We start from the raw sequence: 12,746 nt of genomic DNA, 5'->3' as shown, positions 1-12,746 counted from the left end.
TTCTCATTCATTATATGTTTAATTAGATTATTTTGATCTTGGGAGAATGACATTTTAAGTTTCTTTCCCCTGAGGTAAGTAATCTTACACTTTTCTAAGAAAGAGAATGTGTGTGTGTGTGAGTGCATGGGCACACGCACACATACACGTATGTGTATATATGTATAAAATGTATGTATAAAATACATATATACATATAAACGCAAGAATTTTTTAAATGGGGCACCTGGGTGGCTCAGTTTGTTAAGCATCTGACTCGTGGTTTTGGCTCAAGTCATGATCCCAGGGTTGTGGGATCAAGCCCTGTGTCGGGATCTGCACTCAGTATGGAGTTTGAGATTCTTTCCCTTCCCTCTCCCTCTGCCCTTCCCCCTCCCGACTCGCATGCACATGCTCTTCCTCTCTCAAATAATAAAATCTAAAAAAAAATTTTTCTTAAAACATTATTTATACAAGATAATTTTGGATTTAAAGGAACTGTCCTTTCAACTTTATTATTTGGTAAGTGATGAGTAAATATGGGTAAGCACAGGGGATGATTATCTTTTGGGTTTCATTAAAGAAACTATATCCTGTGTTTACCTCTGAAATATAACCTGTTTATATTCTGAGTTCCTGTGGATAAAAAAAGGAGGGCTTTTTGTCCTGGCCAGAGCACCTTCCCTCCAAATCTGCTTTCTCACCTCCTTGGCCCATCCCCCAGTCCCAGTTCTCTATTCCTCACTTCACTTCTGGACTGATTTACCAATCCTCCCCAATTTTTTTTTTTTAGAGTATTTAAAAGTAAATTCAAATCACTCTGTCATTTTACCCCTGAGTCTGACTACTAAAGATGTTTCTAAACAACTGCTATGTCACTATCATACTTAATAATAATAAAAAAAGACCATCTGTAGACTTTCTCCTAACATTTTCAGGACTGGAGGAAGAGTATAAATGAAAGCCCACATATCATTTATCTAAATATTTTGAAACCTAAGTCAAGCTGACAAACTGGTAAATAAAATAACATTTATGCTCTAACTTAACAAATGTCCCTTCAAAATGACAAGGAAGCAAGGTTTGAATTAGAGTCCCATGCCAAAGTGTGACCGTGCATGAGGACCGGCTCTCTGGGGTCTTTTCCTTCCCTATTCCCTTCTACTCCAGCTCCATTCCACATGTACCATGTGGGTCTCCCAGCCATACGTCCAAGCTCTGTCCATATCGCTGCAGAAGCCACTCCCCAACTTGGCCACCCCTTGGACTGGGCTAGAAGGAGTTGCACATAACCAGCATAATTTGCTTTTCAGAGTGTAAGGTGGAAAGGTCTGTGTTGGCCTTAGCAATGGACAGAGAATTTTGGGGTCCTAGTTACCCAGATGATGGTCTAGAAGAGGGCTGAGGAAGCATGGACTTTAGCATGCTCTTGAAAGTGTGAGGTCAGCAGGGGCCCCTCTGCTCAAGGTCTGAGGATGATACTGATTACATAATTTCATTTTCCCCTGACTAGCTCTAAGATGTATTGATGCAGTTTAATTAAGATTAAAATAAGGTCCACATTTTGCATTTTGGCTTGGCTGATATGTCTCTTATTCTACAACAGTCCCCGTCCTTCTACTTTTTTTTTCTTCCATTTTTGATTTATTGATGAAACCAGGTCATTTACCCTCCAAAATGAGCCATGATCTAGATTAAGCTAATTGCTTTCACATGGTATCATTTAATTTGTCTCGGTGTCCTATATTTCCTGTAAATTGTAATCTAGAGCCTTGATCACATTAGAAGTTGATAGCTGGTTGTCCCCCTTCTAATGATGTGAAGATTGCTCAGTGGTCCAGGTGATGATAAAGTTCTTCATCAGGGTTTCACCTAATGATTTTGGCATTCCTTAGTGATTACTGCTTAGATCCATTACTTCACCAGGGGTTGTAAAATGGTGATTTTCGAACTCTGTCATTCCGTCTGCATTTATTAATTCTCTAGAGAAGAACTGCCTCATCAACCAGTTTATTTAGTTTGTGCAGCAAAAGCAAGAGAAATGTTTAATTTTTTCCTTTTACCAATTTTCAGAATGATGGGCTGATGACTGAGCCTCCTCTAGTGATTGCAATGGTAACCGGTAATTGTTTTAAGGGTTATTATGGATGCACATTGCAACCATTGTGGTCATTATTCTTTTTGATTAAATTGACCCATCTTAGGCCAGTGCTAGCTGGTTTGGGTTGGGACCTCTTCAATCTTTCTCAGTTTCCTTGCTTTCTGGGTCAAAAGACTGCTCAAATTCATTTGGTATTTTTCCTGGCCAAACCTTCAATGTGCCATTTTATCAAGGAATGCTGGCTCCTTTTAGTGAGATAGTGTTTGGACAACAATTGGAATGCTAGGCTTCTAATTACTCCCAGATTGTCATTGTTCCTAGGCCTTTCTCAGTGCAACAGAACTAATATATGTACTTGTATGGGTTTGTGTGTATTATGAGTTCCTACTAATAGTTCAAATTCAAATTTAAGGTTACAAGGATTTTACTCAATTTTTAAAAATTGTATACATGCATGTCTTTTATCTTACACTGAAAATCTTGACTCCTACTAAGATTCTAATTATTATGATTACTTCGTTTTTTATTTTTAAAAATTTTAAGTTTTATTGAAGTATGACTGACAAATAAAAATTACATATATTTAAGGTGTAACATGATGTTTTGATGTATGTATGCATTGTGAAATGATTTCCACAATCAAATGAAAAGAGCCCTCATTTGACATACTTTCCTTTTTGTTTGTGAGCATTTGAGATTTTCTCTAGCAAATTTCAAGTATGAGGGCTTCTTCAACTATAATGTGTGTAAGAGTCATCTGGGGTAAAACTGAAGTTTCCTTGGCCTCATGTAGGCCTTCTCATTTAGTTCTCTTGGGGTGTGACTCAAGAATTTACCTTTTTAGCAAGTGTCCCAGATGATGCCAAGGCAGAGGTCAGGGACTACCGTCTGTGAAACAGTGCTCTACACAGACTGTTGGAGTGTTGGCAAGATGGGTGTTTTTATCTGTTACTTTAACTTTTCTGAAATCGTGATTTCTTTGAAACATCCCAAGAAATCGTGAATTCAAGAGAAGCATCATGGAATATTAGGAAGGGCTGTGAACCTAGTCACAAGTTCAGATTTTAAGTTCTGACCCTGTTACTGGCTAGCTTTGGGACCTGGAGAAAGTCCCGTAATCTTTCCAAGCCTTGGTTTCCCCACCAGGAAATGGGGACAGTAGTGCCTGACTACATCAGAATTTCAGGGAAGCTCAAATGAGGAAGTTCTTTGTAAAGTATCAAATGCTATAGATATATTGAAATATTGGGGGTCGACTAGTTTTTCTTAAAGCTTTAGGCAATATAATGCTTTAATCATTTCATAAAGGCAGTAATTTTTTTTAAATAACCTCTCAGTAAAATAATTTCAGTTTACCTAAAGTATTTTCCTTCTTTCCAGGAGTGAAGGATATATCCCAAGTAATTATGTAACAGGAAAGAAATCAAACAACTTAGACCAATATGAGTAAGTAAATGATTATTTTGTGAATGTGAAGAACCAAAAAATGTTTTCATTTTCCTAATTATGTAAGGCATTTTGGAGATTAATGGGTATCTTTCATTAACTCAGTTGTCTACAGTGGTAAAAGATGTTGTGAGAATTAGTTTCTACAGTACACATTACCTGAAGGTACTATGTATGCATGGAATTACACAGGCAAAAACAATTGAACTGATTTTAAACAAATCACAGCTTAGCTGACATTGAAATACAGATTACTATTCAATCATTCAAGAAGTCAGAATACAGGGGCACCTGGGTGGCTCAGTTGGTTAAGCATCTGCCTTCAGCTCAGGTCATGATCTCAGGGTCCTGGGATCGAGCCCCACACTGGGATTCCTGCTGAGCAGGGCGCTGGCCTCTCCCACTCCCTATGCCTGCCCCTCTTCCTGCTTGTGCTCTCTCTCTCTCTGTCAAATAAATAAGTAAAATCTTTAAAAAAATAAAATAAAATCTTAAAAAAATAGTTCCTTTTTTCTAGTTATAATAGCAATATATGATTGCTGTTTTTAAAATTGTTTGAAAATACGAAAAATGTTAATGAGAAAAATTACTCATAAATCAACTAGAGTTGACCTCTGTTAACATTAACATTTCAGTTCATTTTTTTTTTTACTATTTTTTAAGGAATGAATCATACTGTGAATGTGTTGTATACTCTTTATTCTATTTCCCAGTAGATTGTGAGTGTGAGTTTTCCTCATGCCACTAGATACACTTCAGAACATTTTCATAACTGCATTATATTTCATCCAGTCATAAACTCATCAAATATTTACTGAGATCTTAGCATGTGTGAGGCACTGTGCTAGGCCTTAGTGGGTACAACCAGGCACATGGCATATGGATGTGCAATAATTTATATAACCATTTCCTTATTTGTACGGCATTATGGTGTTTAGCGTCTTTGCTATATAATGGTAACTGGGATGACCTCTTTCTGGTTATTATCTTAAACTAGATCTCCAAAAAATTGACGGACCGGGCTAAAGGCTAGTTATGAACTTGTTAAGACTCCTAATGCATGCTGTCAAATTGCTTTCCAGAGAAGGCAATGGGCATACTATTTTTATGCTCACTAGCAGTGAGTGGCCAGGTTTTAATGAGAGGCTCATATATATACCAAATAGACTTTTGTGATCATTCTGAGGTGGTCACTCTGATGCTTCATTCACTTATTTAAAAACACCGCCACCATCACCACCACCAACAGCAAAAACCTGTCTCCTCTGTCCATATCACTTTCTGTAATGTGAGTGTACCTTAAAATCTAGAAAAAGATTAATAGCAGTCAGTGATGTGATTCCCTGAAAGTTGTTTTAGAAATAGGTAAGGGTATAAAAAATATGTAAAATAAATGGTGTTTCTGTTCTTAAATAAATTTTAGGAAAATGTAGCAAAATCCTTGGAATTAGGGAAGGTGCTGAACAGGGAAAACTTGGACCAATTTTAAAGTGATCTGAGACCTAACTGATGATTTGGGGAGGACTGTGCTTAGAAGCCAGATAATCCTTATTTAATGTGAGAACTCCCTGACTCATGGGATTACAAATAAGAATTTTATGAAGGCTATGATTCATTGCCATGAGTTTTTTTAGATTTATCTTTGTTTGGAAATTTCCTCTCTTGTAAGGGACTGTCCTCTTCCTCTGTGTGACTCAGTGAATTTGCTATGTATGGTCTCTGGCATGGGAATCCCCCAGTCCTCTGCCCAGGGTCAGGAATTCCACATGACATGGGCCATGCATAGCCCAATGAGCAAGATGAAACCTCTTCTCAGTGTAGACCATCAGAGATGCCCCTTTTCTCCCACTGTTTTCCCATGCCAAGATTTGTCTTATAGCCCATGCTATAACACATCTTAAATGTCCCCACGGCTAAAAAGCCTTTTGCCAGCTATTGAATCAAGAGTTCTCCTGCTGTTTGTTTGGGCCTAGGAGTCCCAGGCAACAGACTGTCCACAGGGCTGGACTCAGGAATACCAGGCCCGAGGCTCCCAGCACTATCAGAATCTAGTTCTGACCTCCACACCCAGGTAACAGCTTGAGGTGGAGAGGCTCAGAGGAGCTGCTGCAGGAAAAAAAGTGGGATCGTGGTGATGGTCAGGACATGTTCTTGATGGAAAAATGTTAAAGGAAGGAGGTGACTGACATGAAAGGGCCTTTAGAACAGGGCAAAGTCTAGGATAAGGCTTTTGAGTGGGTGGTTCAGGAGGAAAGGGTCCAATTAGAGAAGTAGCAAAGATTTATAGCTTGTTGGCTGGTTTCTGTTTTGCCCTCATTTACACTGGTTGTCTTCCCTTTGTGATTTACTCAACCCATCCTTCTCAAGAAGCTTGGCCAGCATCTGAACTTTCCAGAAAAGACTGAGTATCCCCAGATCTCCTTCTCTTCTCTATTCAGACACCACTGTGAAGTGTTTTGAAAGAACTAGCCAATCTGAAAACCTCATTCCCATTGGGTTTTGATATCTGAAGAGGGACTGACAAGTTACTTGCAAATCCCAGGCCATTCTTTTTACATGTTGAGTGAGTTCCTTCATCAAGGGGGGCTGACTAACTCTCTCTCCCAGAGGCATTTCTGTGGCAGGCTAGGGGAGCTGTCTGTGGGCTGGCATCTGCCCCTGCGCCCTGCTCACCACCGGGAGAGGGGGGGCTTCACGTTTACCCGAGAGCTCTTCCTGCTAGGGTGAGCACAGCAGAGGCACCACCGTCCTTCCCTTCTCTCCTGGTGGGAAGTATCACAGAAGAGGGAGAGAAGCCACAAGGGACCATGGGAAATACTCACCACGAATTGATTCATCTGTTTGTTCATCACTCCTCCCCCCTCCCCTTCCTTCAACATACTCTTAAAGGTCTGAGTTTACATCCTGGGGAGGGAAAATATCCTTTCTGGGGAATCTGCAAATGCTATAAAAATGACAGCTTAGGGCAGGATTTCAAAAAGCCTGCCTGCCCTTTGTGCCATGGATTCCTTTTCTTTCTTATTTCCTTTTCCCCTTCCCGGAAACTGTGAATATACTAGATGAGGAAAGAGCCTCTTTCTCTCTCTGAATATCTTAAATTTAATTTCCTCTTGAGGCAGCCTTATTGATTTCTTACGTCTGAATGTGAAATAAACCTCCATCGCTTACTCTTGCTGTGAAGATATGGGGTTGGGTCTTTGTTATTTATAAAGAGAATTTTTTTTCCCTTAATCTTTTGGGTCCTGCTGGTTTATAATACACCACGAGAGCTCCAGTTGCCTTTCCTTAATTAATTTTTATGACTTTTTTGGCATTCTGACAAGTGTTTCTTGTTATCAGTGGAGAAGCTTAGGGATAGAATCCATGCTGTTCTCCTCATTTATTGTATCTTTCTGTTGCATTCAGAAATTGATTGAGCACAACTGCACTTTTGGTCTCAGTTCGTAAAGTGGGGTCTGCAACGATGAGATCCTAATGCCCATAATTCTGGTTAATCACCTCAGGCTCCAAATAAAATAACAGTAATTGTATTGAGATTGTAGTTTGGCTGCTACAAGTGCATAAAGAATCTAGACCAAAAAAAAAAAATCTTGTTATTGTATTTCGGTCATTGTATTTTTCCCTTCCTCAATCAGAAAAGGTCTTAATGTTTGCTTGTCTCAGGGTGCTTGCTGGGTCAAAAGTAAGTGCCAGTTCTTTTATAGGAGACTGAAGCAGTGGTAGGAAATTAAAATGTCCAGAGGGGCCAGTCTGGTTTCATAACGGTGGAAGCCTCAGGAAATATGACTGTGGTGGAGGGTTCTCTGCTCACTAAAGGGCATCTAAAACAAACAGACCAAAACAAACAACAACAAAAAGTTTAAAACAGAAGGCCAAAGAAAACAGTCTGAGTTCACGGGCTTTGGCCTACTTATAATCTCATGAAAAGATTGGGCTGGGGAAGCAGGGAGAGCACAGGGTATTTCCGAGGATGAGGTGGGAGATGGCAGTTTCCATGTTTCCTTGGGAAAGATTTCCCAAGGGTTAAGAAGGGCACTGATCTGCAGGGGCTTGGGGTTGTTGTACAGCGTGGTGGCAGGACCTGGGGAGGGGGGCAGGTGCTTCTAGCTGGCTATGGCAGAATCCCTACAGTAGAGCCGTAGGTGACCTCCAGGGGTTGTCTAGAAGACCCAGGAAGCCTGCTCTTCTCTTTTGCTTTGACACTTGGCACCTTTGTGAAATTCAATAGGGGAGCCTCCAGAATGACTTGAGATGGAATCTACAGCCTGTTGGTGGGATGGGGGCTTGGGTGAGATTTAAATTGAATTATATACAATAATGAAAGTAGGGTGATGTTTCCTACATGTTTGAATTTGTGGAGTAAAATTCGTTCTTGCTATTATAGTGAAAAATTGGAAGTGATTTTTATGTTAAATAATGAAGAATAGCGTAAATCAGTTATGGGATATCTATACCGTGACGCATAGAACTAGATTTGCAAAGATGTCTGTCATATACTGTTACATAAAAAAATTCTGGTTATGATGTAGCAAGTATAGTTTGATCCCCTTTTAATAAAAAAAAATTGAATGTTGGCATATGTACATATCGTCATAAAAATGTGGGTAGAAAAAGTCCGAAAGTATATATATCCAAATGTTACTAGTGGTTGCCTATATTATTGAGATTATGAGTACCGTCTTATTCCTATTAATTTTATTTGTTATTGATGAGCAGTATGACCTTAATCCTAAGAAGAATAAAAAATAATTTTAAACACCTGAGGCTTTAAGGTACTTCTCTTTCTGTACAGGTGGTATTGCAGAAATACGAATAGAAGCAAAGCAGAGCAGCTCCTCAGAACTGAAGTAAGTGTTTGTACTTGTTTTGTGGGTTTGGTTTTAGCACAAAGTAAGTTTAACAGATCTCTGAGAGGTGATGTCACATACCTGTTTCTAAAGCCTCAAAAATACTGTGATATAAGTGGTTCTTTTTAATTATGTACAATTGAGGATCGGTATAGTATTAGTTTCCTGGGGCCACCAAAACAAGGTACCACAAACTGAGTGGCTTCAGCCACAGAAGTGTATTGTCGCCTGGTTCTAGAGTTGGATGGAGTTCTGAGATCAGGATGCTGGCAGCGTAGGCTCCTTCTGAGGGCTGTGAGGGAGGGATCTGTTCCAGGTGTCCTGCCTTTTTTTCCCCTCCATGCAAATCTGTCTCTGTGTCCAGATTACCCTTTCATATAAAGGATTCCATCATTAGATTAGGGCCCAGCCTACTGATCTCATTTCAACTCGATTCTCTCTGTAACTCTCCACCTAAGGTCACTTTCTGAAGTACTGGGAGTTAGAACTCCAATGTATCTTTTTTGAGAGGGAAACAATTAAACCCGTATGAATAGGTAACAGCTAATACATGGGTAACACTTTCTTTACTTTCTCACTGATTTATTATTTGCTACCTTGATTTTAGTCCTTAAATGTGTTTTTCCTTTTTGTTTGGAGTTACGTTTTTTTTAATTTAAATTCAGTTAGCCAAGATATTGTACATCATTAGTTTTTGAAGTTACTTTTTAAAAATAATTTACATCAGTATTACATGATATCTTTTACAAATGAAGTTTTAATAACTATTTAGTTGCCTTTAGAGATAAACATGTCAAATAATAATAATAATAATAAATGTGCTAAAATTCTTACACGTTATTTATTTATTTATTAAAGATTTTATTTATTTATTTGACAGAGAGAGAGACAGCCAGCGAGAGAGGGAACACAAGCAGGGGGAGTGGGAGAGGAAGAAGCAGGCTTCCAGCAGAGGAGCCTAATGTGGGGCTTGATCCCATAACGCCAGGATCACACCCTGAGCCGAAGGCAGACGCTTAACGACTAAGCCACCCAGGAGCCCCTAAAATTCTTACACTTTAAAAAGAAATAAAATGAAAGGATAAGATATAGTATAGAAGAAGCTGCAGTAGACAGAGTAAAGAGACCTGAGGCTAGCTGTGACTTTTCTAGTCTGTTTGCCTTATCTATAAGATAAGGAGGTTAGATTAGATGATGATCTGTATAATTCTCGGTGTTTATGATCTAGTTATTCTACTTAGTAATAGTTCTCAATTTTTTTAAACCCATGCTTTCTCGTTGTACCTCCTGCTTATTGCCACCAGTCAAGGTTTCGTTGGACACTGATTTCTGTAGTTTATGTTGAGAGCAAAAGCAGGTGACTACTTGATTCAGATGATATGTTACTGTACTTACTCCCCACATAATCCTTATATGCCTCCCTGGTGACCCCACAATGAGAGGCAGCTGTAGGTGAGTGGGTAGCTAGAAAGCCTAGGGTCCAAATTTTGGCTCTGTTACTTACTAGCTGTGTGATCTGGGGCAAGTTATCCAACCTCTCTTGGCCCCATTTCCCTACCTGCAAAGTAGAGCGGGGTTAAGAGTAGTACCTGTCTCATAGGACTGTTTTGAGGGTTAAGTAAATGCACATATTAGAACGTACTAAAACAGGGTAAGTAAGCTTTCAATAAGTACATGGTAGCTATTACACATTTTACGGATCGGTGAACTATTAGGATCATTGATTGTACCTAATTGTTTTTATCAGATTTATTTATGGGGCTTTATTTAATTCATTGTCTTTCCTATGAATAATAATAAAATTTATTTTGTTTTTCCACTATTAAACACACTCTCAAAGCCATTTCAGAGCTGGAGACCGATTGTGGTGGTGTTTGTTGGAGAGCTTTGGAGGTTCCTAACTTGTTTCTTGTTTGGCTTAAAACCTGAGGAGGACTTATCTTTTAGTCATTCTGTGTTGTTTCGTCTTTTGGTTTCTCTGCTTGATTTGCTTGTGCTTCCAACTCTGCTTTTGTGAACAATGATATTTAATATCAATTTCCAGGGGAATTAAGGATTTTTAAGAAATGTTCTTATAAAGAGCACCGATATTTACAGGAAAAATGCTATGTGGATAGAAGATGATATTGAGTCAGGATTCAAAGCTTATAGCAAACATGAAAAATGTATGAAATGAAACCCAGTTATTAAGAAATACATTTTTCAGTAACTGTTTCCCCCCATGTCCAGAACTGAAAGGAATTACAAAATCTTGTCTATCGGTTCTGGAACGGCCCTGAGAGATATCTTGTTGAAATGTCTCATGCTGGTGTGTGTGAAGATTTGTGATTGTGGGGAATTGTGAGAGGACTTTCTTGAATTAATGTCCTAGCACAGTAATGTGAAGGGGAAAGTCATGTAGATGGAAGCTGTCTGTAAGCCGTGCTTCTCTAAAGCAGATTTTCTAGGCAAAGGGTAATCATGAACTTGTAAGATTGGTTTCTTGAATCTTCTCTACGGCATTGATACTTGTTATTGGATTGAAAAAAATTTCTTAACTTGGATTTTAGGATAAAGAAGGTGGTTTTATGGTAAGGGATTCCAGTCAACCAGGCATGTATACGGTCTCCCTTTATACAAAGTTTGGAGGGTAAGTACTCAATTAATCATCTCTCCTTCTCTGAGTTTTTATATGAAATTCCTATGTAGTTTGCATGGATTCCTAGTTTTCAAAAAATATGCTGCATTTTAGCATTAAACAAGAAAATCTAAACTTAATTTTTGAAGTCTGTCCTATTTTTTATATTCATATTTCCTTAAATCCATATTTCCTATTCTTGGTAATTTTCCTTATGGTTTTCCATATATATATATATATCTGTTGAGAATGTCTATAGAAACTTCAGCAACGTTCAAGAAATAATTACTGTGCACTGCGCTAAGCACTAAGGATGCCGCAGCAAACAAAGCAGGCACAGACCCTGCCCTTCCCCCCTCCGATAGCTTAGTGGGGGGTGCAGACAAGCAAAGAGGCAGTTATGGTAGTACATGAGTAAGTCCTATGCTTGGAGAAAATGTGCGTATGTGTGTGGGGGTGGTACACAGCCCAGATATCCCAGTTCATCACAAGTGTAGTCTGGGGACATCTAGCCAGACCTGATGGGGGATGAAGGCAGAAATTGGAGGGAATGAAAAGAGTGTTTCTGACTTAGGAAACTGCCTGAACCCAGAACTGGGTGAGGATATGGTGAGTTCCAGGAACTGACAAAAGCATATTATAGCCAGAATGGGAGGGGTGGGGTGAGGGAGGAAAGAGAACCCTAAGAGATAAAAGTAGAGGTCAGATCACATCTATGTCAAGGAGCTTTACTTTAAGAGCAAAGGGAGTTCTCTTGAAAAGATCTTTAGCAAGAGATGACTTGAGGAGATCTGTGTTCTAAAAAGATATCTAAAATAGAATTTGTACATTTTTTTATAAGTCGGCTTATTCACTTTTAGAAGCATAAGTCTTCTAGATGTTTGCAAGTTTACATCAATAGCAGGGACAAAGAACAATAGCCAGCCAGTAGCTATTTTAAGACTTTTAACTGTTGGTAAATGGAATTGGTAAATCTTCTCTTTCATAATCTCATGCAAGGGCCAAGTGTGTTATCAGTGACCACTTTAAAAACGTCCACCTGTTAATGTGAAAGACGAAGCTAAGAAGAACCTGGGGAAAAATAAAAGTTGTGCAGAGAATAGAAGTGGCTATATGTAGGGACCTGTGGTTGCATGGTGGAAACATCTTAAAAATGAAGTTACATTATTCCAACTTCGTACTAACACATTTGGATTTTTGTTTCAGTGAGGGCTCGTCAGGTTTCAGGCATTATCATATAAAGGAAACAACAACATCCCCAAAGAAGTATTATCTGGCAGAAAAACATGCATTTGGTTCAATTCCTGAAATTATTGAATATCATAAGCACAATGCAGCAGGTAAGGGATCTATTAAAACATTTTTCAAATATAGGGTAGTGATTAAAATGATCAGACATTGTGATGAATTCTTCCTTGAGCAGTTTTCGGTTTGTAGTTAATTGTAGAATGTGATTAATTTAAAATTATTGCATATTAAGGAAGTGATATATACAAAGAAAAAATAGAAATAATATTAAGTCTCATAAAAAGCTGTCTTGACCTTAGGACACGAGTTGCTCTTGTTGTATATGATAAATGTTCACATTTCTGTGATTTATACCCTTGGTGCTGACAAAGACTCTTTGCTTGACCAAGCTTTAGTCAGGCTCCTGAACCATCTCTTAGACCCATTGGTGCACTTTCTAGTAAAATCCAGTTTTAGCAAGAACACTGCTAAGTCAGTTTAACCAGAACTCTCACCTTGATATCTGAAA

At 38.7% G+C, this 12,746-nt stretch overlaps 1 protein-coding gene across 2 annotated transcripts in view; it reads left to right on the top strand.

The window, feature by feature from the left end:
* Window positions 1-12,746, top strand: part of TEC (tec protein tyrosine kinase) — a 131,294-nt gene that overhangs the window by 105,176 nt on the left and 13,372 nt on the right. For both annotated transcript variants that reach the window (XM_026508848.4, XM_057309644.1), the window contains exons 8-11: window positions 3,461-3,526; window positions 8,319-8,373; window positions 10,923-11,002; window positions 12,197-12,330. In XM_026508848.4, coding sequence (XP_026364633.1) covers window positions 3,461-3,526; window positions 8,319-8,373; window positions 10,923-11,002; window positions 12,197-12,330 — 335 coding nt within the window. The remainder of the gene's footprint in view (window positions 1-3,460; window positions 3,527-8,318; window positions 8,374-10,922; window positions 11,003-12,196; window positions 12,331-12,746) is intronic.

The sequence above is a fragment of the Ursus arctos genome, unplaced genomic scaffold (assembly GCF_023065955.2).
Source record: "Ursus arctos isolate Adak ecotype North America unplaced genomic scaffold, UrsArc2.0 scaffold_9, whole genome shotgun sequence".
In the NCBI taxonomy this organism is placed as follows: Eukaryota; Metazoa; Chordata; class Mammalia; order Carnivora; family Ursidae; genus Ursus; species Ursus arctos.
Note: the sequence above shows the minus strand (reverse complement) of the source record. Positions and strands in the feature narration are given on the sequence as shown.